We start from the raw sequence: 20744 nt of genomic DNA on the forward strand, positions 1-20744 counted from the left end.
GTTATAGCCAGTTTTCTGTTGCCCTGAAAACTGATTTCTCCTCTCTTCTCTTTTCCACAATTTTCCAACCTTTAACTCTTGACATTTCTCTTCACTGTGGCTAAGCACCACTATGATAGTATGCTTTCATTTTGACTGTTTCTCTCTTTGCTATCATCATTTTGCTCCTTGCACTTGACTTTTATTTTTGAGTCAAAGCTACTCCAACACACCCGCACAAGTTCCCGTCCTGCTGGAGCTGCGAACAAATTTTAGTGTTAAAATTTAAAAGGCCCACAGAAGCTGAAAGCCATTTCATGTCCTTGCGGCTGCAACAGAGGTCTGTTCAGTCTATGTAGCGAAACACCTTTTGTGGATATTAAACAGCCTTTTACAAGACATTCATAATAAATGCATGTGTGCCAAAACTGGCATGATCCCCTGTCAGGAAACATCGATCTGTCCTTCGGAGTTATCCCACCGTTTGCATTTTTCTGTTAAAGTGAAGATGACTTTAATCTTTTGAAGTTAAATTATGACACATCATCATTTTGTGCTGTGAAATATTTATATAGATTTTTGTCATTATGAGTGCTTCAGTTGAAAACGTTGTGTTATGAGGTCTTTACTTTCGTGCGATTTATTCAAATCTGTTAATTTTGAGTCATTTGTGCCAAATTTGAAGATATTACCAGCATGTTCAGAAATATTTCATTCATGAGAATGGGATGATTAACTCAATGGCATTATGCTTCTGGCAACAAATGAAAAATGTAGGCAGTAAAAGGATAGAAATTATGACAAGTTTACTAATGTTGTCCATAGCAACACACAACAGTGCTATTATATTATTGAATTTGAATGATGGGCTTATTTGTTTCTCCTTAAATCCTGCACTTCACTTCATTATTGAAATTAATTGACTGCATCTTTGTTTGCAAATTAGTAGATTGTTTGAAGAACTTTCCATTCTCATAGTGGGTTTTCTTGTAATACTGCAGTGTCATTTTTATTTGCCAAGCTCATTTTTTTTGTGAATCGTCATCTATAATTCATATTATGCATATCACTTAGAGGGTATTGGCATTTGATTTCAATCTGCAATGCTGGGAAAAAGTAGCGATAAGGATGTTATATGAGATACATCATTTACTAGTCTGGCAAATGAATTCTCATTTGTCAACTGGAGAAAGGATCAGCTGGTTTGGATTTAAATGAGTCATACCTTTGACAGTCAAAATAATGTGCTGTTTTATTAATTGTTATCTTTTATTAGTGTTTTATAACTAAAAAGAAGGAAAATGTATTCTTTTAAAAATGCTATTTTTGCTCAGCAGGGTGGAGCATCAGTATCTGTGTTTTACTGACAGAAGTGCTACATGTCTTTGAACATCAATGTAATGCTTTTCTTCCCACCTTTACTACAATTAACAATTTTTGTGCATGTTTTGACTTGTGGTGTCTACCTTGCAAAACAGCTTGATTCTTATTGTAAGATTCATAAGATCGGGTTTTGAGCTACAAGACTTCTGGAATAATGTCCTTTGGGCCGGAAAGAGCAAAGTGGAGATATCTGGCTATAAATCTGGCTGTAATACACACTACCACATTTGGTGTAAACACAGCATAAACACATCAGCGCAAACACCTCATACCAGGTGTCAAACACAGTGATGGACGGTGATTTGGGCTTGTTTTGCAGCTACAGGATCCAGCGACTTTGCAGTCATTGAGTTGACTATGAACTTCTCTGTATATTTCCAAAAAGATTCTCATGCCCGTCCAAATAATTGAATTCAGGTGTTTGGATCACTTTAATGATCACTGGTGTATTACATCAAGCACCTAGGCATGCAGACAGCGTCTACAAACATTTTCGAATGAATGTTTCGCCCATAGCAGCTCAGTAAATTACAACATAGTAATGTGATAGGATTTGCAACAAGTCCAGTTTAGAAATTTCCTCACAACTAAATATAAGTCAACTCTTATTGGTAATATGACAACAACAGCAGCAACTCAGCCATGAAGTGGTAGGCCAGCTAAAATCACAGAGCGGGGACAGTAGATGCTGAGGTGCATAGTGTGCAGAGATCATCAAATTTCTGCAGAGTCAGTAGCTACAGATCTCCAAATTTTATGTGGCTTTCAGATTACCTCAATTAAACTTATTTATATAGAACTAAATCACAACAACAGTGTCCTCAAGGGGCTCATCAGAACAGCTGTATCCACATTATGAAATGCGATGCAGCGTCTGATGCAGTTGGGTTAAAACTGGACTCTAGAGGAATGGAGACATGTTATCTTGAGCGATGAATCATGCTTCCCCGTCTGGCAATCTGATGGAGGAGTCTGGGTTTGGAAGTTGTCAGGAGAATGGTACCTATCTCACGGCATTGTGCCAAGTAAAAGTTTGTTGGTGTGGGGTTGGTTTTCAGGAGTTGTGCTCGGCCCCTTAGTTCTAGTGAAAGGAACACTTTAATCTTCACCATACCAAGACATTTTGCACATGTTCCTAACTTTGTGGAAACAGTTTGGGGGTGGTCCCTTGATTTTCCAACATGACTGCGCACCAGTGCACAAAGAAAGGAAAGGACCATAAAGACATGGATGAGCGAGTTTGGTGTGGAAGAACTTGACTGGCCTACACAGTCCTGACCTCAACCTGATATAACACCTTTGGGATAAATTAGAGCAGACACTGTGAGCAAGGCCTTCTCGTCCAACAACAGTCTGACCTCACAAATATGCTTCTAGAAGAATAGTAAAAAAATTCCTTGTGGAAAGCCTTCGCAGGAGAGTTGACACTGTTGTCTGCAAAGGATGGGTAGATGTCATTTAAACCATGAAGAATAAGAATAGGATGTTATTCTAGTTCACATGTAAGTGAAGGCAGGCAAGGGAAAACTTTTGGCAATATAGTGTACATAAATAGGCAAATACCCAATAAATACATACATGAATAAATAATCATATTGGTAAAAATGGAAATTTGACTCTGTAATGTACACATGTAGAGCTTTACTACAAAAATGGTAAAACTCATCAGTCAGATGAGATTTTTCCCTGAAAATGTCAAAAGAAGTAAATACAGCAGTAGGGCTGGGCGATATGGCCTATAATGCATATCGCTATATAATTTGAAGCATGTGCGGTAATGATATATATCACGATATATTCTTTTCTTCTGTATTACGTATTTTCCACACTAAAAATCCTTTAATTTTCTCAAAAATCGAGAGTGTGCCTTATGTATGAATTCTGGTTGTGCTTACTGACCTTGAACTGATTTTGGCGTGCAGAAATCTGTTAAAAAATGTTTTAGTACAACTTTGGTAAGCCACACTGCTTGATGGATTGTCAGAGCATTACGGAGCTTCGCGGAGTAATCGGGGTCCAAAACTCTGTCTAATTCAGGTCCCAAAGTAAAACGAACACTAAGAGTTAAAAACGGTCAAAATTCTTTCATCTTTAATTAAATCATAAGCGTTGCTGCTTTATCAGGTGTATTAAGTTTAACATCCATGCGTCCATGAAAACAGAATTTATTAAATTTAACGGAGTTAGAAGTTAGCAGGAGGTTAGCTCGCTAGTTTACACCTAAACATTTCATACCATGTTCTGACTGAGAAATTTTTGAAACTAATTAAAACGTACAGCTCTGCTATCACTTCCAACACAAATGAAGACAGACGTTTGCAGGGTTACTGAAGTTGGACTACCTGGTATATAATGTTGTGCTACGTGATGGCTAGCGACACAGCTATGTTAGCATAACATTAGCACAGTGAAGCTGGAGGATGAACGCCAACTTTTTTTTCACTCGATAAAAGTTAACGTGAGGGATTCTGGTGGTCAAGGACAAATGCAATCGTATAGCAGGATGCTATACACGGGCCAAACTTCAGTCAGGAGAACAACTGAGATTATTCATCCACAATACGAGGTTAGTTATTAATATACTGCAACAACATGGGAATAGAGCAGCTGCGAGAGAATTCAACATTAATGAATCAATGTTACGGAAGTGGAGGAAGCGCAGTTTTTGGCTTTCCCCATATTTCAAAAGTGCTTAATCTCTTTGCTATGACTGTCGCCCGCCATAATTTGCAGATGATAATGGTTTTAGCCGCTGCGATGCTTTCGACCAAAACAGGAGCAGCTTGACAACATCATCAACATGCGCTATCGCGATAGAGCGGTATAGTCAAAATCTCTATCGTTGGCCAAATTTATATCGTTTCTATCGTATATCGTTTATATCACCCACCCCTATACAACAGGAGCCATCACTCTACTCTACCAACTTTCTCTGGTTTCCAAATTGAAATTCTGTACACATATCAGCCACAACGCCTGACAGCATATTCTTTACAAAGCCTTAAACAGGATTTAAACTACAGCATTAGCTGCCTCCGCAGGTAAGGCGGGTGTTTATTCCTGCAGTTTTTGTGCAACACTGTTCTTCATTAAATTCATGGCTCTGACCAGGTCACTGCAGCTGATCGCCAATTATGCACTCCAAGGTAATATACTAACAGGTTTAGTTCTTGGCATGATGAATATTTTCCACTGATTACATTTATGAGCCATTTGGTTTGCAGTAGTTTTCAAACATCTGCCTGCTGTGTGGATGCTATAAAGACATGAGGCAACACCTTGAAAGCAAATATTCTACTATATACACTTTTCATTCACCCTTACTTTAAACTAACTCTCAACTTCTAGTTATGCAAAATGTTCCCTCCGTACGCTTTCTAAATCAGTCACACTAGGCAGAAAGCGAAACCTGCACTAATTAATGCAAATTTAGTATTTAATAATAAAGGGCAAGTTGAATAACCTGCCCACACTCTGTGACTATGTTCCCACTGTAGTTCATGCTGTTACATCCTTAACACAAGTTAATACACGAGTTACGTGATGACCTGAGTCAGTGGCATTATAAACAAATTCAGTTCCTACACATGAATACAGAAAAACAGGAACAAAAAGGAAAGATGAGACTCGAAGAACGGCCTCTCCGAGTTCAGCAAAAAACAAAACAAAACAAACACAATATTGTAAGTATTGTCATGAAGTTTGTTTGTTTGTTTTAATCATCTGAAACAAAGCCTAATTTCAGATGGTGTCCGTGATGGAAGAAAGATGTTATGAAGAACATGAGTTGAATAATTGACAAATCTCTGCCTAAATTCCTCCGTTGTGAGCTCTGAACATATAAGGCCATCTTCACTCAACACGCAAATCCAGAGATTATGAAACTGTCTGGTGTTTACCTCAAAATGATGTGAACTGTGCAGCAGTTCCAAATAATTTCCTATTTGTAAGGATTTCTAGCAGACCAACTACTAGTGTCTCACTTTATCCCATCTCACATTAGTACGAGGCCTGACAGCCTGGGAGGGACACACCAGAATCAGATGAGCATCCCACTCTAAACACAAGCTGGGAAGTAATCCCTTTTGACTTTGACAAACAGCCACCACTTGCTTCCCAGCATATTATTCTAAGGAGGACTTCACTCTCCAAATAGCTGTTATTAGCCTGTTTGGATTAAATGGCTATAAAATTGAAAAAATCTGTTTCTTAATGCACCAAACTGCTCATGTGGGTCTTTCCCCCCATTTAACTGTAAGAGATGTAGATTGAATGGAAAACACAGACACCAAACATTTAGCTAAGTAAAATAATAATCCTATAAAGCTAGACTTTGATTCCTATAGATTTACATGAATAATTTTGCCAAACCACATTTATGATGTGTAGAGCCAGAACTAAGTGTGGGGCATCAGGAGAAAGAAGAGCAGCCAACTACTCGGTGAGTGTTTTGTAATCTGATGTTATGTTTGCACACAACAGATCCTATTGAGGAACAGCAAACAGTCAGATTTTTGTCCAAAAGCATGCTGTGACTTATATTTGATGAAAGATCCGGAGTAGTTTTAGTGTTCGCCGTACTTCAAATGTGTTACACTTAGTAACGCACACTTGTTCAGTTAAATCCCTTTACACCATCAAAGACTTACTTTTCTGATATCAAATGCTATCTTTTATTGATAAAGTTTTATGCTGTAATTTGTGGGCTTTGATACGTTGCTGATTACAATTCATCTCCCACTTATGCGATCCGCTTTGATGTAGGCTCCCTCTGCATGTATCCAGCTGGCCAAATCAACAGAGACAACAAGTAAATAATTTGGATAAAAACAAACAGAATGCGCAGGTTGGATAATTTATGCATGAACGAGCTTTAATCTGATTGTTTTTGGCAATGACCACAAAAATATTATTTTGTTTATTTAAAAAAATATGCCCAGATCATACGGAAAGAGTTGTGCTATGAAATTCTTTAAATGCACTATAATCTGGTTAAAGTGATAATCATCAAGAGTTTCTGAGAAACACGGGGGGATTAAAGTCCCCGCAGTCTTAGATTGCTTTTTTTTTATACATCAGACAGCGTGACCTAAAGCCTAATGGTCATAACCGCAGGATGAAGGAGGTAGCTTCCAGAGATGGGCAAAGATTTTTCAAAAAGACCGACCACATCCCACTCACTAGTGGTTTGGCAGGATGTGCATGATATTATAAAACATCGAAGTCTGCCTTCTCTTTAAAAATGTGATTCCGATGTGTCATATTTAAATGATGAACCATAATTCATTTAAAAAACAAATGCAGCAGTTCTCTGAATGAGAAAGGATGTAGCCCAGTATTTGGGTGAATTATAGCCTAACATCCAACTCTTGTTCAAATAGACTCCTCTGACATTTTGCTGTTGTCACATAGTGGGACTACATTACAGGCCTTTATCCACTGCAGGACTGATGTGAACACATTAGTCTTCACCTTTGTATCACCTTGAGCCTGTGACCTGTAGTTAACTGTGGGTGACTGTTTGGCTCAAATCCTTTTCACCAAGATTATTTTACTGGCATGCAATTTCACTTAAAGTCCTGCCCTTTCCAGTTTTTTAACCCCTTTCTAAAAAGAATGATTTAAAAAGAAAACTAAATACTGTTTTTAAGATGGCAATTTTCTGCTTTCTGAAAACCTGGGATGCAGAGGGGAAAAAAAGGTTTAAGAAAAAGAAATAAAAGAGCATGTCTGCTGCATAGGTCATGTCAGGCTATATGTCTCTCTGAATATGGGCAAAGAGTGTGTGTGTGCGTGAATTTCTACAATCCTACCTCTAAGTAGACGACCCAGGGCATAACAAGTGTGGCCACCAGAAGGTCAGCGACAGCCAGGCTGACGATCAGGTAGTTTGTGGTGGTCTGCAGAGCCTTTTCCCTGGACACAGCCATACACACCAGCACGTTGCCGAAGACGATGACGAAGATGAGCAGAGTAAGCAGCATGGCGTAGTAGTTGTAGGGGTGCTTCTGCTCTTGGGCTGTATCGTTGAAGCTCCATGTTCCATTATCATAGAAACTGTCATTGTAGGCATACTGGGTAAAGACATCCATTAGCTGTGAGTGACAAAGGCCGAGAATGGGCCCTGCAAAATATGCAAAAGGAAAGAAATACTTTATTAATGCTGTATACATTTAGGGTTTGCCGACTGAGAAATAAAAAGCTACAGGATGACATCTGGGGTTAAGTTTTCAAGATTTTGATACAGGTTTATCTTGTAATGGAAATGTAAAATTAATATCTTTCCTCAGACACTGTACTCCAGTTCAGAGCACAAACAGACCTTCGAAGTGTTTTGCTAAGTGCATTCCTTAGTAGGTACTTAGGCATCTTTGGCTGCAGTTAGAGCATCAAACTTCGTGTGGATTTATCTAACAAGTCTAACACATCTATTTTCTTGATAGAATTGTTCAAAGCTTAACCTGATTGGTTGGATGGGCAGCCTTTTTCAACTCTCTCCAGGTAGATTTTTTTTGGTTTCTTTTGTGTTTTTTAACTATTATATTTATTTACCTTTTTTTTTTTTTTTTTAAACCTGACAAGATGTTAAGAACATTTGATGGCAGAAATATCAAAAGCTAAAAGGGCACCTGCACAAATTTGAAACCATTTTAACCAACCACTAGTTATGTACCATAAGAACACACATACAAGCCTATGGACATTATATAAACATAACACATGTAATTAAGAGGCAACATCATCAAGATAAACAACAGAAAGACATCAGAGAAGCAGATAAATAGGAAAAACACACCAAAAGAACAAAATGCAAAAACATTAGCAGAAAAAGTTAGGGGGTATTGGCAGGTTGGGAAACAGCTGCAAAAGTGACGATATATGGAGTGATCCCTATTATTTTAGTTGAGGATGACTTTGTTCAGTTAACAGTTTTTTAAAATTTAAAGAGAAAGAAGAGCAGTGATCTCAGTGACACGGTAAAGGTATGAAGAGCATGAACTAATGCATATTACAACAGGTTCATGAGGTTAACCACTTACCAGAGAAATACAGAGTATGAAAAGTAAGAATATCTATCTCCATAGTTCACCGTTGTGTGCTGACCGGCTTTAGTCTAACACGAGAATGGTCGGTTTATCCATCAAAGCTAAGGTGGAGAACAATCTGTTTGGGAATACTACATCATTAGGTTAATCTTTAGTTTGTAGCCTGCTGACATGATGTGAGAAGGACATGGTGATCTATGATAAACCTTCAAATGTGACAATCTTTCAGGCTACAAGGGGGACAGAAGCCTTCCTACCAGATCACACAACATCGTCTTGGTAGTGTTTGGAGTAGAGGCCCTGACGGCTGAAGTGGAATAAGTGCTGCATCTGACAAGTGACTAATGGCATTAAGAACTGTTTATCGGTGTAAAAGTTAACAGGACCATTCACACAGAAATAAAAGTGGATATAAAAAAATACGCAAACCTTGTTGTGAGCATGAACTATTTTCTATATATTGAACTATATTGATTGACAGTCTGCATCCATCCATTTTCCAGTGACAACAGGCTCATGCTAGCGACAGACATACAGACATCCAGCACGTAAACATTACTGCATCCTCTCAGCTGAGCTTTGATGGATACCATTTTGACTGACATATCAAACCAATGTATTCTGCCATGTTTATGGCTGGTACTTCTACACATCCCTATAACACCCAACCTGACCTAAAGAGACCCCAGTGGGAGAACACTAAATACAAAATTATGTAACTGTGTTGGATAATGTTAACTTCCACCGAGTTCCTTCCACTGTTGTGAATAAAATATGAGAGAGGAGCTCTTTTTAGCATGATGTTGGTAAGTATGCAACCACCAGCCACAACATCATTTGTTATACACCATGAATGCTAGCCGTGAGGACACTGAAAAGTTATTTTAGGGTATGGTTTCACCATGGAAGGAGACTTCTTCCCTGGTCCACTGTGAGGGAAGACATCATATATGCATTATTAATAAGAGAAACAGATGTCCATCGAAAATATGACAAATTGTGGAATTTTAGGCTATTTGGAGGTGCAATCTGTTGCTTTTTGCTGAAGAAGTGCACGTGTTACATATGAATGACTGATTCTGATCAGTGCAATACTAATCAGTGCAAAAATAAATAAGTAAATAAAAAATCTTGGCTTATTTTCTTGGCTTACTTATTTGCAGCAGTAACACACCAACAGTGCCATCTTCACCTCTTCCAGTTGACACAATTTCACGCGAAGCCCCTCCCCTCACTAGCAGCTGAAGTAGTCACCATTCACAACACTGAAGGACACTTTGAGGAAGTTCTAGAGGTCAGTGGAGCTCATGTTTCAACAAGATTAAAGTATTAAACAGTTATTAACCAGACCGGTGCAAATGTTAATCTTAGCCGTTTAACTATTAGTGATTATCCTGCAGCCACATTAGTTGTCATTTATTAATGGGCCAGCCAGTGGCTCATTAATAAAATGATAACATTAATCTTGGAGCTAGGATTCATATACTATTGTTCATGCCTATCTGTAATTAATATACTGTAGAGCATGGAATTTTCTCATGAATTGTCTCCCAGTTTAAAATGAGAATCTAAAAATACCAGTGTGATACTGAATGTCATTCAGCTGGACAAAACTCACCCGTATACTGTACAATAAGCAATCAGTATCAGCAAGAAGAACAAAGCTTATTTTTGTTAAAGCATTGAAAAACAATTAGAGGCATTTTTTAGTTCGATGAAACAATAACTAGATCGACTACTGCTTGCAGACACACAATAGACTTGTCATGTCCCATGATACAGCTCTGACAGTTGTACTTAAAAAGCTTTCAGAATGAGACAAAGCAATTGTGGGGGGAAAAAATCCTATGAGGTGATTCTCGGTGCCTGATTGTCCTCTGCACATGCCCTTGGGAACTGTGACCAAAGGCCACCTTTGTTTCATCAAACCTGCGGCTTTGGCTTTTCATGGTCTGAGAGCTGTTCAGATGTCTTTTAGCTAACTCCCTGGGGGCTGTTATGTGCCTTTTAGTGAAGAATGGGTTTTCTGCCAACTCTAACAAAAAGGCCTGATGGTTGAAGTGATGCACTGAAGGTTGTCCTTCTGTAAGGTTCTCCTGTCTCCACAAAGGAGCTCCGAATCTCACTGGATTCATCGCTAGTTCCAAAGTCTTAAATCTTACCTGTACTTTTGGGTGCTTTTAATGCTGCACAAATTTCCATGTGTCCCTCCTTATATGTGTGCCTTTACACAATCCTGTCTGATAGTACAATTGTACTAACCTGTTAATGTTATATATCATGCACCTCAATAAAATAAATAAATAAATAAATAATAAACTAGGAAAACACACAAAAGACTTATTATTACACAATTTTAAAGGTAAGTGAATATTGTACTTGGAGGCAATGAAGTGTCTTCAGTACTGGGGTATGGTTCAATTTCCACAAAGCTGTAATATAGACGCAATCACAAACAAGCCACAATTCATTATCATGTGTAAGCAACTATATATTTCTCTGTCATTTAAGTCCAGTTGTAACAGTTGATATGTTACAGTTTATGAAACATTCCCTTATCTATTAAACTGATTTAGAGAGCTTGTGCTATAAGCAAAATTGCAGCTTGCCTAAAAATCATGCTGTAGGGAATATGACTGAACTCCAGATGGTTCTGGGATATGAAAGTCTGTTTACTCTGATGTGTGCTTTGCATTCATCTTCGGTTGACTACAATATTGCTACTTCTCAGTGAAAGTTACACTAAATATTATCTTGCCTTCAGATTTGTCATAGTCACAAAATAAACACATCCACTGCAAAGCGCATCCTATTTTACAATACCCTCAGCAGTGTTTTTACCCCCACATACCTGTCTAGATTAATGTTTATGTCCTCCTCCACTTTCTAAGCTCCATTTTCACTCCCTCTTTCCTCCTCACTCACACACTAATTGGTTCTACAGCCTTTCAAGCTGCCACTTTTGCTGACAGAAATCTACCTCAAATCCCCATCTGGCTCTAACTCGCTTTATCTCTTCAGCTAATTTCATTTCTAAAGCCAACAATTATTGTCTTGTCCTTTAATTGTTTTGGTAGGTTGTTTTTGTTTTTGCTTTGTTGCTGGGTTATGACCGTCATCAGTCAGTGTTAACCCCTTGCTTACGGCCAAAGGCAAAGCTGCATATCTGGTTCGGTGTTATTTTCAAATGGAGGTTTTGTGTGGAAACTGCTACTGTTTCTACTGTTGTTTTCTTTTCTGCATGTTTGCTGATTTTATGAACATTACTTACAGGAAAAATTACTTTTAAATTTAAAATAACTTTAGGTGTGTGATCTATAATTCAATATTTTACTTTAACATTGTTTTGATGAACAGAATATTTAACAGGAATGTGAAAATGTGAATCTACTCTATGTTCTAGTGTTGCTGTGAAGTTGCCTTCCTTAAAATAATACAACATGAAACCAAGTGGCATGCAGTTACTTTTGCAGATAGCCAAGCAGAGACTAACCACCCTCCCATCCACAATCACAAACAAAAACATTTTTCTCTAATATTTAGCAATTCAAGATAAATTAGATCAGATTAAAACATACTATTTATGCTGGTTGTCTACACTGCTCATGGAGGTTTTCACCTTTCTGCAATCTAATCTTACATAAATGTTTTCCTATTAAAGCGGTTGATGAATTTTTCAAACTATTCCATTAGGATAAAAGGCAATAAAACACCATGAAAACATTTAGTACATTTGTTATTCTGCAGAAAAATGTTCCCAATTGTTAATACATATCTTTTGGTTGAATTAATTTTGAATACTTTATAGATTTAATATAATATTATAATATCTGTTCAGTGTCCAGTATCATATTCTACAAATCACATATTGTAGTTGCTGTCCATTGAGAACCACATATCTATGAAAAAAACAGTTGTCCATGAGTTTAAAAACACAGGCCCACATCCTGATTATATTTTTTAGCATATTAAATATATAAATAATACAAAAAATCAAAAAACAAAACAGCTGAATCAAAAGCCTTGAGCAGTGTTTGACATGGTGAACTGTCAATATATACAGCAGGAAAAATGAGGTTTGGCAAGCAGTGCTCACCTCGCTTGCCCTGACAAAATGATGAAACATCCATCCAGGTCACCTGTAGCAAACTGGACATGTCAATCAATCAGTGGCAGTCCTAGCCTGTTTGGCGCCCTGGGCAAACACTCCCTCTGCCCCCCCCATCCCCCCCCACACACACACACATAAAACATATTAAGGATTGTACATTAACATAAAACTGTTGTTGGAACCATACTGAATTTCACCAGAGAAACACACACACATATGAAGAGAGAGAGAGTATGCATAGTATGCCAACGGCTACCAAACAGCCATCATAATTCGTCATACAATGAGAACAGGACAAATCAACAACTGACAATAACTAATTGATATTAAAATCGGTAACATAATGTATTGTTTGGAGTTTAGTCTGTTACTGTTACTATTTTTACCATTTCTTTTTGGAGCAACTGTAACGCACATAATTTCCTTAGGGATTAATAAAGTATTCTGATTCTGATTGTTTCAGGATGACCTGCCATTATCCAATGACACATCTGCTTACCTGCATCTTTTGCTCGTTTCTCCTCCTCTTCTTTTCTATTTTTTCTAAACTGAGCACCTGATGGCTTTGAACTTTTCTTGTCCATCTTCCATTGGTTTTAATTTTGCATTCCAGTATGAACACAAATCCCCCAACCCGAGGATCACCACAACATAATCTAATAGACCTACACCTTAGTTCATAGACTCGCTTTGTCTAGGGTGAATTTCTGGGATTTTGCACAACCCAGGATTCAAATCATGAATACATAATGGGCTTGGATTTACATCATTATGAATGAAATGTGCTCTATTTGGAAGCAGCGGCCCCCCCTCCCTTTACGACGGGTTGTGTGTGAGACTTTAAATCAGGGGTGTCAAACTCAAATACACAGTGGGCCAAAATTCAAAACTGGAACAAAGCCGCGGGCTAACGTTAATATTTATTGAAATATATTTATTCCTCCAGATATAAGAATGAATCTTTTCTTATGGACTCAAACACGTTTTGCTGAAAAACTGAATATGGAACAAGCAAAGCTTAATACTAAACAATATATATATTAGCTGTATAATACCAGTAGGCCAGCTCTAATAGTAATTTGGTATGGCTTTGCGGGCCAAATGTAATTAGGCTGCGGGCCAAATTTGGCTCGCGGGCCAGAGTTTGACACCTATGCTTTAAATCATCAAACTGTAAAATATAAATTTTAAATTGTTATTGATCCCTATGACCCCTATCAAAAACCGCTACTGCAGCCAATGTTTTCTTTTTCAGGCTTGTGTTCTTTATAGTGTCTTTACTGAATCTAGTTTCTTCATCAGGTTTCTCTACAGACTTTTAACACCTGCTTGCAGCAATTGGTGTGTAAAGGACATATCTTTTTGCAGATGCTTTTTGTGCCCTTCAAATAAGTTTTTTATTTTGACATCCTTGAAAATCTTTAGTGATCAGGACATTGCAAAGGACACACTGTTAGGAATTTTAATAGGGTCTGCTCACTGCAATGATTAGATTATTTATATTTTTGAGAGGTTCACACACTGGTTCTGGCCTCAATTATTATTGACCTTGGAGATGGAACCATACTATCCCCACATTATGATCACATTTGTGCAACTAAGTACAGTGAAAAACAACACCAAAAGCTACGGCTCTTTCTTTCTGTTTTTCTATTTCTTGAGCTCAGAAGTCAGCTGAATTATTAAGAAAAGTTACCAGCGGAGGGCAGAGGAAAACCAAAACCCAAGGAGAGGGTAAAGAAGGATTAAGTGAGAAGCAGTGAGAAGTAGAAGGGAGGGAAACATGCTCCCGTTAGGATGTGTAAGCAGTGCTCTAGGGCACCAGTCTGTGTGTGTACCCTGCAGATGCCCTGTGCTGTCTAATCTTATTTATTTTCCCACTCTACTTACTTAGATACAGTATGTGAGACTGTTCCCACTGCTGGCCTGATAGTTGGTGCTTGCTTATAAACAAAAACATCCACGCTCTCTGTGCTGCCTTAAATAGCTCATATATTTTAAATTCCACCCTCTGTGACCTGTTTGGTTAATAAAATAGAGTATATCTTTCAGACAGGTAACAGAGTCATTATAAGTGGTCAAAAAAACGTGTCAAATTCACTGCACGCAGGACGTTTTCACCAAAGAATACCTGCTGAGTGCTTGTATTAACATATCTAACAGAATATTGAAATACACCTTTGAATGTATTTAGGATATTTTGTGTGTTCTTCTGAACAAACACCACTGCAAAGAGCCTTTCAACTTTGTGAAAGCAGCTGTCATCTGTAAGATTGCTCTTGCCAATCCCGAGCCAGCTACCTGGCCCCAAATACTGTAGACTGTCGGGTTCCTCTGGTCCTGTGCTGTTTCTGTTTTGAGCAGATTGCATGAGACTTGCTTTCACAACATTTTTTAACATTTAAACTTTTACATGTAAAGCAGGCAAAGTGATATGATACATAATCTCACCAGCAAGTTACTCATTACGAGACTTAAGGGTTCTGCACAGTTCAGTAAAATCTTGGATTGGTAGCAACCAATTAATATTAACAAGCAGTCTCAGTGTAGAATTCAAACACTGCAGCTTTTTATAGTTGTTGTAAAACGACTAAAAAAATTGGTACACTGAAAAAAATAAATGAAAGGAGAGGGCCTAAAGCATTTTTTGAATGTACTTATTCCTTAAAAAAGGCATGCGCTTTTATTTTTGTCCATGAAGCTTCTGGAAATTTAAAGTTTAACTTACCCATATCGCACATGTTAATTGCTTTGGATGCTTCTAGGAACTCATTTACTAGTAATTTAAACAAGAGAAAATAAAATAAACCGGGTGACTAATCCAAAAATGAGAACATACTCTTGAGACTCTTGAATATTTTCATTTCTTTGTATTTTGTTAGGAAAATGAAAATAGCAGCAATTAACAAGACATTGCAAATAGAACAGAAAAACATTATAAAAAGCAAAAACAGTGTATGGGGTTTGTCCACCTTCAACAGAACTCTCTTAGGCAACTACCTTTTCATTTGTTTAAGTGGTCTTCAGCAATAGTCCTCCAGAATTCTTGAAGGACATTCACAGCTCTTCTTTGGATGTTGGCTGCCTTTTGTTCTGTTCTCTGTCAAGATGATCCCACACATGTTGATGCCTGGGCTCTGGGGAGACCAATCCAGGGCTGATAGTGTTCCATTGTGTGTTTTCCTATCCAGGTGTGCTTTTACTGCATGTGCAGTGTCTTTGGGATCATTGTCATACTGAAAAAAAAAAGCTGTTGCCACTGAGATTGTATTGCATGGTGGGTCAAAATCAGTTTTGATAAGGACATCACCTAACCATCTCTCACTGAGTCTAAGGAGCTTGGAAAGAAAAGTGTCTGAACTTCTTTAAGTTGCTTGAAGATGTTTCACCTCTCATCGAAGAAGCTTCTTCAGTTTTATTCACACAGAGAGTGAGACGTTGCCACTGCCTGTCAGGGCTGCAGTGTTGGGAAGTGGCCGGTGGTATGGTAACATCTTTGAACTGATTACTGTCACTGTACACTAATAAGATAATATCCATCCATCCATCCATCCATCCATCCATCCATCTTCATCCGCTTTATCCGGGGCCGAGTCGCGGGGGCAGCAGCCTAAGCAAAGAGGCCCAGACCTCCCTCTCCCCAGCCACCTCCTCCAGCTCATCCGGGGGAACACCAAGGCGTTCCCAGGCCAGCCGAGAGATATATCTCTCCAGCTGTGTCCTGGTCTGCCCCGGGGCCTCCTCCCGGTGGGACATGCCTGGAACACCTCACCCAGGAGGCGCCCAGGGGGCATCCTTGTCAGATGCCCAAACCACCTCAGCTGGCTCCTTTCGACGTGGAGCAGCAGCAGCTCTACTCTGAGCCCCTCCCGGATGGCCGAACTTCTCACCCTATCTCTAAGGGAGATGCCAGCCACCCTTCGGAGGAAGCTCATTTCCGCCGCTTGTATCTGCGATCTCGTCCTTTTGGTCACTACCCACAGCTCATGGCCATAGGTGAGGGTAGGGACGTAGATCGACCGGTAAATTGAGAGCTTCGCTTTTACACTCAGCTCCCTCTTCACCACGACGGACCGGTACAGCGTCTGCATTACTGCAGCTGCAGCCCCAATCCGTCTGTCGATCTCCGGCTCCCTTCTCCCATCACTCGCGAACAAGACCCCGAGATACTTGAACTCCTCCACTTGGGGCAGGACCGCATCCCCGACCCGGAGTGGGCACTCCACCCTTTTCCGCTGAGAACCCATGGCCTCAGATTTGGAGGTGCTGATCCTCATTCCCGCTGCTTCACACTCGGCTGCGAACCGCTCCAGTGCGAGCTGGAGGTCCTCACCCGATGAAGCCAACAGAACCACATCATCCGCAAAAATCAGAGATGAGATCCTGAGGCCACCAAAGCGAAAGCCCTCCGCCACTTGGCTGCGCCTAGAAATCCTGTCCATAAAAATTATGAACAGAACCGGTGACAAAGGGCAGCCCTGGCGGAGCCCATCACCCACCGGGAACGAGTCCGACTTATTGCCGGCAATGCGAACCAAGCTCTTGCAACGGTTGTATAGGGATCGAATGGCCCGTAGCAATGGGCCAGACACCCCATACTCCCGCAACACCTCCCACAGGACACCCCGAGGGACACGGTCGAATGCCTTCTCCAAGTCCACAAAACACATGTAGACTGGTTGGGCAAACTCCCATGCACCCTCAAGTATCCTCGAGAGGATGAAGAGCTGGTCCAGTGTTCCGCGACCAGGACGAAAACCGCATTGTTCCTCCTGCATCAGAGGTTCGACTAGCGGACGAACTCTCCTTTCCAGCACCCTGGCATAGACTTTCCCGGGGAGGCTGAGGAGTGTGATCCCCCTGTAGTTGGAACACACCCTCCGGTCCCCCATCTTTAAGAAGGGGGACCACCACCCCGGTCTGCCAATCCACGGGTACTGCCCCTGATCTCCACGCAACATTGCAGAGGCGTGTCAACCAGGACAGCCCTACAACGTCCAGAGCCTTCAGGAACTCGGGGCGGACCTCATCAACACCAGGGGCTCTGCCACCAAGGAGTTGTTTAACTGCCTCAGTGACCTCGCCCCCGGAAATTGGCGGGTCATTCCCCTCATCCCCAGACTCTGCTTCCTCCTCGGAAGACGCGTCAGTGGGATTAAGGAGGTCCTCGAAGTATTCCTTCCACCGCCTGACAATTTTCTCAGTCGAACGTCAGCAGCGCTCCGCCAGCACTATACACAGTGCAGGTAGAGCACCGCTTTCCCCTCCTGAGACGCCTGACGGTTTTGCCAGAACCTCTTCGAGGCAGTCCGAAAGTCTTTTTCCATGGCCTCTCCGAACTCCTCCCACACCCGAGTTTTTGCTTCAGCCACTGCCCGAGCCGCATTCCGCTTGGCCTGTCGATACCTGTCGGCTGCCTCCGGAGTCCCACAGGCTAACCAAGCCCGATAGGACTCCTTCTTCAGCCTGGTGGCTCCCTTCACCTCTGGTGTCCACCATTTGGTTCGGGGATTACCACCACGGCAGGCACCAACCCTCCTTGCGGCCGCAGCTCAATGCAGCAGCTTCGGCAATGGAGGCGCTGAACATGGTCCATTCGGACTCAATGTCCCCCGCCTCCCTCGGAATGCTGTTGAAGCTCTGCCGGAGGTGTGTGTTGAAGATCTCGCGGACTGGGGCCTCTGCTAGTCGTTCCCAGCACACCCTCACTACGCGTTTAGGTGCACCAGGTCTGTCCAGCGTCCTCCCCCGCCACCTGATCCAACTCACCACCAGGTGGTGATCAGTTGACAGCTCAGCCCCTCTCTTTACCCGAGTGTCCAGAACATATGGTCGCAGGTCTGGTGATACGATTACAAAATCGATCATCGACCTACGGCCTAGAGCGTCCTGGTGCCACGTGCACTTATGGACACTCTTATGTTCGAACAAGGTGTTCGTTATGGCCAAACTGTGATTAGCACAGAAGTCCAATAACAAAGCACCACTCGGGTTCAGATCAGGGAGGCCGTTCCTCCCAATCACGCCCCTCCAGGTCTCGCTGTCGTTACCCACGTGAGCATTGAAGTCTCCCAGCAGGACAACAGAGTCTCCAGGTGGAGCACCTTCCAGCACCCCCCCCCCAGGGACTCTAAGAAGGCTGGGTACTCCGAACTGCCACTCGGCGCATAAGCGCAGATGACAGTCAGGACCCGTTCCCCGACCCTAAGGCGCAGGAAACAAACCCTCTCGTCCACCGGGAAAAACCCCAACGTACCGGCAGCAAGCCGAGGGGATATTAGAATACCCACCCCAGCCCGCCGCCTCTCACCAGGGGCAACTCCAGACTGAGACAGAGTCCAGCCCCTCTCCAGGAGACTGGTTCCAGAGCCCAAGCCGTGCGTAGAGGTGAGCCCGACTATATCTAGCCGGTACCTCTCAACCTCACGCACTAACTCAGGCTCCTTCCCCACCAGAGAGGTGACATTCCATGTCCCTATTGCCAGTCTTGGCAGCCGGGGGTCAGTCCACCAGGGCCTCCGCTCCTGGCCGCCACCCGGCACACAATGCACCCGACCCCTATGGCGCCTCCTGCGGGTGGTGGGCCTGCGGGAGGATGGGCCCATGTCTCCTCTTCGGGCTGTGCCCGGCCGGGCCCCATGGACTAAGGCCCGGCCACCAGACGCTCGCCCTCGGGCACCCTCCCCGGGCCTGGCTCCAGGGCGGGGCCCCGGTAACCCTATCCCGGGCAGGGTAAACTGTTCCCTCTGTGTTTTTTTCATAAGGGTCTTTTGAATCTTTTGAATCGCTCTTTGTCTGGTCCCTCACCCAGGACCAATTTGCCATGGGAGACCCTACCAGGGGGCAAAAGCCCCCCAGACAACATAGCCCCTGGGATCCCTGGGACACACAAACCCCTCCACCACGATAAGGTTGCGATTCACGGAGGAGAATAAGATAAGATAATAAACTAAAATAATATATTTAACTGACTAGTATTTCTGGTAACGACAACCAAGGGCAGGAATTTAGTTTAAATTCTTACAAAATTTAGTTTGGAAGTGCACCGTATACGCCCAACAAGTTAGAGACCCTGAACCCAGAACTCGCTAGAATTGATATTTCTCATCTGGCCTGGGAATGAAATGAGATTCCCCAGCAAAAGCTTGAAAATGTGGCTGGGGAGGAGGTTGTCTGCAATATCCTCTGCAGTGCAACCTGACATCAGATAAGTGGAAGATAACTGATAGATGGATGGGGGGGTATTGTTATCTCTCTCTATTTTCTTTGGCTATTAGTTACAGTTTTCCCCATCACCATGAGCCAAAATCCTCATAATGAGAATGAAATGGATAGAAGTAAGATATTAAATGACATGTAATAGCCATAACCTTCAACCTTTTTAAGCATATCTCATTAGCATGAACTTACTTTATGTTATCATTCAAGCTGGATGCTTTCACTTACAGTCCAGTATTATCAGTATTATTTTTTTTTTTGTATTTTACTTGTAGCACAGTGAGCGTCTCAGGGCAAATGATATTCAGCACTATTATTTCAACCTGAGCCTTACCCTTTTTTTGTTTTTTTAAAATTATCATCACTTCTGAAAAACACTTTGCAAAGGTGAGACGTTTCTTTCTTTCTCCTCAGACACTACACTTATCTTTTACAACATCCACCCCGCCTTCTCCACTTCACCTTGAAGTGAACTTCATCCTTACAAAGAGCATGGCAGCATGTAGACAGGAAGCAGATTCTGATTCACTAACATTTGCACTGTGATAAGAACAACATTGGCTGGAGGGCCATGTTTTATGAATCTGATGGTAATTTTTGCATGTACTAATATTATTTTTTGTGCAGATATAAGTAAATAGGCCCGTGGCACACATGGTAACAGGGAGTAGTTTTACACAAATTACTAAATGAATGTTTCCATCTCAATCAGGTTAAGTTCTACGGGGATGCAAACGCACAAATTACACTCTCAGTGAATTTGCAACATCAATAATTTTTTCTTAAAATAATTGCATATATCATGTTATATATGAACCAGTCTGTGGATCTGATCAGTTATGATCTAGTTTTCAAATATATGGGCTTAAAAAAGAAGATTAGAAATATCGAGAACATACAAATTTAACTCAAGTAGCACTACTGTATTGCCTGTAATCCCATACATGCCACATGTTGTTAAGCTGTATACTGGAAATGCTATTTTTGCTTTGAAGTGTTAAAGAAGT

General features: G+C 41.3%; 1 protein-coding gene across 1 annotated transcript in view; it reads right to left on the bottom strand.

The window, feature by feature from the left end:
* drd2a (dopamine receptor D2a) overlaps positions 1-20744 on the bottom strand; it is a 53934-nt gene that overhangs the window by 14201 nt on the left and 18989 nt on the right. The window contains exon 2 of the mRNA XM_085130392.1: positions 7176-7486. Coding sequence (XP_084986518.1) covers positions 7176-7454 — 279 coding nt within the window. The 5' untranslated portion in view covers positions 7455-7486. The remainder of the gene's footprint in view (positions 1-7175; positions 7487-20744) is intronic.

The sequence above is a fragment of the Neolamprologus multifasciatus genome, chromosome 14 (assembly GCF_963576455.1).
Source record: "Neolamprologus multifasciatus chromosome 14, fNeoMul1.2, whole genome shotgun sequence".
NCBI lineage: Eukaryota > Metazoa > Chordata > Actinopteri > Cichliformes > Cichlidae > Neolamprologus > Neolamprologus multifasciatus.